The 7900-nt window shown below is 42.3% G+C and overlaps 1 protein-coding gene and 1 long non-coding RNA gene across 4 annotated transcripts in view; one reads left to right on the top strand and one right to left on the bottom strand.

The window, feature by feature from the left end:
* The window catches only part of LOC110296605, a 6920-nt gene extending 2537 nt beyond the window's left edge, over nt 1-4383 (bottom strand). Inside the window, exon 1 of the long non-coding RNA XR_002378190.1 lies at nt 4272-4383. This is a non-coding gene — a long non-coding RNA (uncharacterized LOC110296605). The remainder of the gene's footprint in view (nt 1-4271) is intronic.
* The window catches only part of Tsga13 (testis specific 13), a 19443-nt gene that overhangs the window by 7680 nt on the left and 3863 nt on the right, over nt 1-7900 (top strand). For all 3 annotated transcript variants that reach the window (XM_021165309.2, XM_021165310.2, XM_021165311.2), the window contains 2 exons: nt 387-590; nt 5522-5664. In XM_021165309.2, coding sequence (XP_021020968.1) covers nt 387-590; nt 5522-5664 — 347 coding nt within the window. The remainder of the gene's footprint in view (nt 1-386; nt 591-5521; nt 5665-7900) is intronic.

Here is a 7900-nt window from a genome sequence, read left to right as displayed (position 1 = left end):
TCCTCTCCCACATTCCCCTCCCCTCCCTTCTCTTCTTCTCTTTTCTCCTCTTTTCTCCCCTCTCCTCCCTTCCTCTCTCTTCCCTTCCTCTTCCTTTTTCCTTCCTTCATTTCTTTCTTCCCTTTTTTCTTTCTTTTTGTGAATGGCCTTAGTTATCTTGTTCTGTTACTATGGAAACCCCTCTGCTGCATTTCCCCTAAGCCCCTAGTTTATTTGCAGCTCCAAATGAAGGTTGTAACAGAGAGCTCCCAAAAGTTTCAAATCAACAAATTTAAAGGCAGGTTTGGTTGGGTCCTATTCAGCCTCTCAGCCTATCCTGTAGAGAGAGAAAAAAAAATTAGCCAACTGATTCCTCAGTCTGTCTGGAAATCTTTCTCTCTCCTCAGGCCAAATACTATGAGCCTTTGAAGCCCACTAAACTGCAGAGATTCCTGACTCAAAAGAAGAACATGAATAGTTTCATGTTAAAGGTGACAGAGTATGATCAGGATATGACGTTACTGCTCATGACTAACAACCCACCGCCCTGCTCCATCAGTCAGGAAAAGGATGGTGCTACAATATACTTCCCCCCGGAGTTTCAGTTAAAGGTAAAGATGCCCAAGAAAGTCTCCTAGCAGCCTATGTATGGACCAGATGGAGGCAGGGGTTGGAGTAAACACAGAGAGAGCCAAATTAACCTAGAGAAGGGTTACTAGGATGCTACTACCTCCTCCTCAGGCCCGGGGCCACTCCATGAAACCAAAACTGCTGAGTTTGAAGTCAGCAGGGTCTACATAGCAAGACACTGCTGTCTTAAAACAATACATAAAAAATAATTGCTGAACATCTTCAGTAAGCTAGAAACCAGAACAAGACCATGAAGATGACTGTAGGACAAATTCTATCCTGAAGAACCTTGGCATCAAATAATCAATAAACGATCCACAGTAGAACAATTCTACTGTACCAGGACGTGTGAACAATCCAAGAACACTTAAAGTATAGAAATTACATATGCCAGAGAAGAATCTAGAGAGGAAAAGGGGGTTATCAAGGAGGTGACTCACTACGGCAGAATGGGAGAACTGTTCCTGAGGAACGTCGGAAGGCTTAGGGACGCAAGAAATCGAGGCAGGGGATGAAAGGGTGCGATCAGATTTGTGTTTTAGAAGGAACATCTGCAGGTTGAAGGAAGATGCATTAGTTGTAGAAGAGACAAAAGGCAGAGATATGAATTGTGATGTTACTTTAATACTTGAGATGAGCAATGCTGAAAATCTGAACTACTTTCAAAATAGCGGAAGAAGGAAAGAAAGTCAATTTAAGGGATATTTGGGAATCAGGAGCTGAGGAAAACGTTGACAGCCTAGAGAGTGAACCCAATCTCCTGGGAAGAAATTAAATAAGTTGGCAGTACAGATGAAAGAGTCTTATAGCGACTAGAGTCTTGAAATGGGGTAGCCCAGTGACTGATCCTTAGAACAAACCTTGAGTTGGGAGTTGGAACTTTTTTAGTCACTAGGTGAAGGATGCCAAAACGAGAGAAAAGAACTCATGGGTTCATTGTCTGTGGCCTCAGAATCTGTGCCCTGCCACAGTAGCTTCAAGTGCTTATCATGATAGTGGGTCTAACATGCTTTTGAGAAAGAAACAAATGTAGCCAGGGCTGTTCTCTTTAACACAAAGAAGGAAAAGGAAAGCAAGCGTGCAACCTAAGTGCACGGAGAGAGTTCTTTCCAAAGCTATCCCTTGTGAGCCCCTGATTGTCCTCCCGAGGCTGTGGTCCTGGTGGCACTTTATTAGTGGGCAGTACTAAGGACCAGATTCTAAAGGCTGGAACAGCTCTTTAATACTCCTTCCCCTACTCTTTTTGGTCCTGGATTACATATAAGAAAAGTATTCCTTACTGTGCCTGGGCACAGTGCAGAGTCCAGTAGGCAAGCTGAGGAATGTGCACATCAACAGTTGCTGCTCTCATTCCCTCCCTGATGCCTCTGGTTGTGGCCCCGTCTCCTACGAGAATGCCTAAGAGGCTTTGTTTCATACACTATAACCACATCTCTACTCCTAGTATGGACCAGATATTAGATCCAGTGAAACAAAATTCCTAGGCCGGTAACTGACCTGTGGTACAAAGTAGTACCTCTCCAAACCAAACAAGCTAAAATTAAACCAACCACTCTACTAACCACCAAATCCCTGAGTAAATCACAGATTTTTTTCCCTCAAACTTCTAGCACCTGAATTAGAAAACAAAGATTAGGGAGATGGGAAGGAAAATGAAAGGCCATACAGGGTGACGTCCTGGAAGAATCAAGCCATGGAAAGAGGGGTGGTCCAAGGGCTAGGCATGTACTAGTTGAAGGCACAGGGAAGGGAGGAAACAGGAGTGGGGGAAGGAGATAGATATAGTCCTATAGATTGCATCTCTCTGTATGTATGTATATATGTTTGTTGTTTGTTGCAAAAGGGCAAAGGGGCTACAGAAGTTTCAGAGTTTGAGAAGAAGGAGGGAGGGAGGGCGGGAGGGGGAAAGAGGAGAGTGGAGGAGGAAGAGGAGACAGGAAGAACACAGAAGGGATTTGTTAGTGATGTGGTATGCTTAAGACAAGATGGCAATTCTCTACTTGTGCCACCTTGGCTTCTAAATAACGTCCAGTTCCTGCTTATTTTATTTGCTTTTAAATGTTAATAAAAAAACAAAAGGAGAATAAAAAAGGCTTTATTTTCTGTGAGATGTATTATTTTAGCTAGCCCATATAAAAGACACAAAATCCTGGTATTGTACTTCCCAGCCACATGTCCCTTGTTAGATGTGATGGGCCAGAAGCACATGCCCAAAGTGAAATGGACCCTGAGGACAGACTGATGGAGAGGAAATGGCCCAACAACAAGTCCCAAGGGACACATGGCTAAGAAGTAAATTAGAATGACTCAAATTCTGCCCAATCTAGGTTTACAGCCGGTAAATAAAATACCAGGATTTTATGTCTTTTGTACAGGTTAGGTCAAATAATATAAGTCATTTTACAACAAGAGAGAGAGTGGCGTGTGGAGGTTGGAGGGGACAACCTGCTGGGGTCAGCTCTCTCCTTCCATCATGTAGGTCCTGGGGATAGAACTCAGATCATCAGGCTTGGCAACAAGCCCCTTTTTCTACCTTTACTACAGAGCCATCTCGCCATCCCTTTTGTTTTGTTTTGTTTTGTTTTGTTTTGTTTTGTTTTGTTTGTTTGTTTGTTGTCCCCAGACCCAGTTCTGCTAAGATTTCTCCTGTTTTTAATGGCAGGGTCATTAGCTACATGTTAGTGCTTTGGTTGTGCTATTTCATTAAGTCACCTGCTAATTTGCGTAAGGTCCTGTATCTTCAGACTAAAACAGCTCAAAGAGAAGGAATTCAGAATGGAAATGCAATAGTCCAGTGGTGATACCAAGTATTTTAAAAAAGATTTTCAAGTCAGGAAAGTAAAAGCTTAATATGTCAATTGATAGCTTGGTCATCGGTTCAACAAACATTTCTCTTCTCCTATGCACCAGATCCTATGAAGGCTAAGAGACTGAGGATATATCCATGACTATTCTAAAGTCTTTACTTTACTGAAGTGTAAGTCTAATGATTTAAACTCTCTATGCAGACCGCAAAGAAGCAACCATGCAGATCGTGTATAATGTGACAGGTGCTTTGGAAAAAAACAATCAGAAAGGGGAAATAGAATGAGTGGGAGGTTTAGATAGTGTAATTTAGGGAGATGCTCAGCAGAGGTTATGACTATTCAATAGACATTTCAAAGGAGTCAAGGGACGTATCATGTGATTGCTGCTCCCAGCATCCTGGGTCTCATTTTACATAGCCTCCCGTTAGGAAAACATTACTCGTAACTTTCTCTAGTAAGATAAATCACAAGAAGAAGGCAATTCAAACTGAGTCAGGTGACAAATAGTTTAAAATATTGACACTGTGTATCTCGGGAAAAACAGAACCTAGGTGGAACCTGGTGGATTTTTTTTTAATTGAGTGTACTATGTAAGAGGCACTGGCTTCATTCTGCTGGAACTATTTTGGAAAAAAAGCTACAAGGAGACATGTATTAGCTGATTAAAGATGAAGCTTGTTCTTAGCATCGTTGCCATTATGATTAGTGTGTGTGTTCCATGGAGAAGGCAGAGCAGGCGCGGAGGTATTAGAATGTGTGCAAGTCAGAAGACAGTTTCGTGGAATTAGTTCTAGGTTTGGAACTCACGTTGCCAGCCTTGAACAGCAATCACCTTTACCTGCTGAGCCAGCTTACCTGTCTTTTAGGTTGGTGTTGCTTTGTTTTTAGGTATAAGACAACTGGATCACTTGACAGGAAAATTCTGGATGGGATGTGAGAGCCAGGTGGCCAGTCAGACTGGATGACTTTTAAGAGTCTGAAAGCTTTTGATTATGTGACCTTTAGGAATGGTAAAATTATGACCTCATAAAACCACTCATTCTATGGCCTTTCCATAGCAGAAAAAAAAAAAAAAAAAAAACAGGAAAGAAAGAACATAGCAGATAAGGCAGCTGTCTCCAAGGAAGGAAGGTAGAGTTCCATGGGTTGGCTTCCCGATTTACCCCTAAATATTTGATCTTCCGAGCAAGTCACAGATTGGGTCTGTTGTAAGTATGCTGTGTCAGAGACAGACAGGCACACCTGTGTCTTTTCCCAGTGTCAGAATTCATTAAGTAACAATAAACTCACAAACCCCTTTGCTTGCTTTGGTTGGCTGCAATTTGCCAAGCAGTCCTGATTTCCCTTGATAGCTGGCTGCTGGCAAACACAGATTGTTTTATTACAATCTTAACTACTAATAAAAACTCTCAACTTTGTGCACTTTGTGTGTCACGTGGTGACTCCATCCACCCACCCACCCATCCATCCATCCATCCACCCACAAATGTGAAGATTTCGGGAATGGCTAGAAAAGGGATATAGAAGCTTCAGACTTTGAGAAGTTTAAAGAGACCTTATCGGAGTGTTGTACCCTTCAGTTTTAGGAGTAAGTTATTTCTCAGTCTGCTTCAGGGTCGGTGCTGAACAGAAGGTGGTTTCTATGTGGGCTACAAAATACAGAATCCTCCTTCTCCACACTTGCTCTTAAAATGAAGCTGAAAGCTCCTTTGTTAAATGGTGTCACCCAAGGAAAGAACAGCTAAAAAGTCACCATTTTACACAATATGGAGTAACTCAGAGCAGGGCACAGCTTTTCTGCCATAAACTCTTCCAAACCCAGGAACTTCCTCTGCCATTAATTTTCAGGAGCCCATGGCTACGGAGTCCAGTCAGTTACTCCAGAAACTAACCCAGTTTTGGGAAAGTTACCTGAGGATAAAATGGGTCTCTCCCCACTTCCTCTTTGTGGTCTTTGTGGTTTCTTTTTCTCTGGTAGGTTGGGTTTGCCATTTTAACTTTTCACATTCCATTGTGATTTAGGCCAGGAACTCAGCTCCATTTTTCAACTTCTAGAGCCTCAGTTTCCTTTCCCCTTCACTCTTTTTTTTTTTCCCCATCCTCAGGAAACTCTCTATCGGTGCAAACCCAACAAGAATGACTTCCTTCCCACAATGTCTCAGAAAAAGAAGTTAAAACCAGAGCTGAAGCCAGTCTTCCCTATGAAACGGCTAGATGATCCTACCTTCAAGGAACAACAGTGGTTTAGGTGAAGTGCTAGCTCTTATCGGGCCTGTTGTTTTCTGTCCTCTCCCTTGTGTACGTTGCTGTATAATTAGCAAGCACAGAGAGAAGCTCGGGAGACTTGGGGTTAGGTCAGTTGGAAGAGAATGTGCTGGACAGGCTTCCCCATGCAGTGTGGTTGTAAAGATGTCAGAACACATAAGACGTCCTTTGTGTTCCATGACATAAGTTTTGTCCTTAGCAGTAGGGCCTCACCATCAGGTAAGGGAGACACAGTAGGACTGAGGCACAATGTGAACTCATAGAGACCATGGAGGCTTAGACAAGATCTTCCCAGATTCAAGACAGAAGGGTCCCAGAACTGAGAGGGAAAAGCAGACACCTGGTTTCATAACCAAGAAACGATCTGCAATTGGTACCTGCTGGCAAAGGGAAAATTGTTTTGGTTTGTTTTGTTTTTCAGTGGAGTCTCATTAACTATATCAACCACATTTCAGGGTGGGCCCCATGCCCAGGAGTTGTTGATCAACACAACAAAACAAATTTAATGGCATTTTTGTGGACTTTTTAACCCCTCCCTCCCTCCCTCTCTCCGTTCCTTTTTTCTTCTTTCTTTCTTTCTTTCTTTCTTTCTTTCTTTCTTTCTTTCTTTCTTTCTTCCTTCCTTCCTTCCTTCCTTCCTTCTTTTCTTCTTCCTCTTTCTTTCTTTCTTTCTTTCTTTCTTTCTTTCTTTCTTTCTTCCTTTCTTCCTTTCTTCCGTTATTTCTGTTTTTGTTTGTTTGTTTTGAGATATGTTTTCTCTATATAGCCCTGGCTACCTAGAAGTCACTTTATAGACCAGGCTGGCCTTGAACTCACAGAAATCCACCTGCCTCTGCCTCCTGACTGCTTGAATTAAAAGCATGCACTAGCATGTCTAGCTTGCTTTTAATTTTTGTGAGTTGTTTTTTGTGTTTCTTGTTTTTTTGGTTTTTGTTTTTAATTCTTTTTTTTGGAGTCAGAAGGAAAGAAAATAGAAAATTGGCTGTGTAGGATCAGGGAAGAATTAGGGGAGGAAAATCACTTTCAAATATATTTTTTGTATGAAAATTTTTTATTTTTAATTTGGTTTTTAAAGATAGGTTTTTTTTTTTTTCCCTGTGTAGCCTTGGTTGTCCTGGAACTCACACTGTAGATCAGGATAGCCACATACTCAGAGATATGCCTGCTTCTGCTTCCCAAGTGCTGGGATTAAAGGTGTACACTACAACTGCTTGGCTTGTGTGAAAATCTTTTATTGAAACATGTTTCAATAAGAAACATTGAAATAAGAAAATATCCGTATAAGATATAGCTTCCAAACACGTCCTATATCATCACTTATATGCTAATAAAAGAAACACAGCCATGCAAAACTAAAGTTTTCCACTGACAATAATTTCAAGAGTAAAGGAAAATGTATTTAAAGATCTGTGGTTTTTGTTTTTATGTTTTGTTTTGGTTTTTATATGTAGGAGTGCTCTGTCTGCATGTACACCTGCATGTCAGAAGAGGGCATCAGACCCCATTATAGATGGTTCCCAACCACCATGTGGTTGCTGGGAATTGAATTCAGGACCTCTGGAAAAGAGCTCTTAACTGCTGAATCTCTCCAGCCCTAAGGGTCTGTATTTTTTAAGATATAGAAAAATAAAAGTGTGAGGTAAGGACCAGAGGAACGAATTCTATGAGGATACAAATAAAAAGGAGGTCTTTTTAAAGTTGGGGAGATGACTCAGTAACTTGCTCACTGCACACACTTGAGGACCTACATTTGATCTCCAGCATCCATGTTAAAAAGCCAGGTGGTCGCTTCCAGTCTGTGCCAGTATCGACGCACCTTGGGCATGGAGTCTGCGGACACCCCCAAGGTCCCCACAGGACTCTCCACGGGATCTTAGGACCTCTGGTGAGAGGAACACAACTGCTGTTCCAATCCAATCTCGAGGGACCTGAGACTGCATTAATTAAGGAAGCAGAAAACCAGGCATGACCAGGGTCACAAGTCCCTTCCAGTCAGCACCAGCACTGGGGCACCTTGGGCGCGGAGTCTGCAGACACCCCTAAGATCCCCACAGGACTCTCCACAGGATCTTAGGACCTCTGGTGAGTGGAACACAACTTCTGCCAGGAGGCAGGTTCGAACACCAGATATCTGGGCACCTTACCTGCAAGAGGAGAGCTTGCCTGCAGAGAGTACTCTGAACACTGAAACTCAGGAGAGAGCTAGTCTTCCAGGTCTG

Source organism: Mus caroli, chromosome 6 (assembly GCF_900094665.2).
Source record: "Mus caroli chromosome 6, CAROLI_EIJ_v1.1, whole genome shotgun sequence".
In the NCBI taxonomy this organism is placed as follows: domain Eukaryota; kingdom Metazoa; phylum Chordata; class Mammalia; order Rodentia; family Muridae; genus Mus; species Mus caroli.
This window is presented reverse-complemented; position numbering and strand designations above follow the sequence as displayed.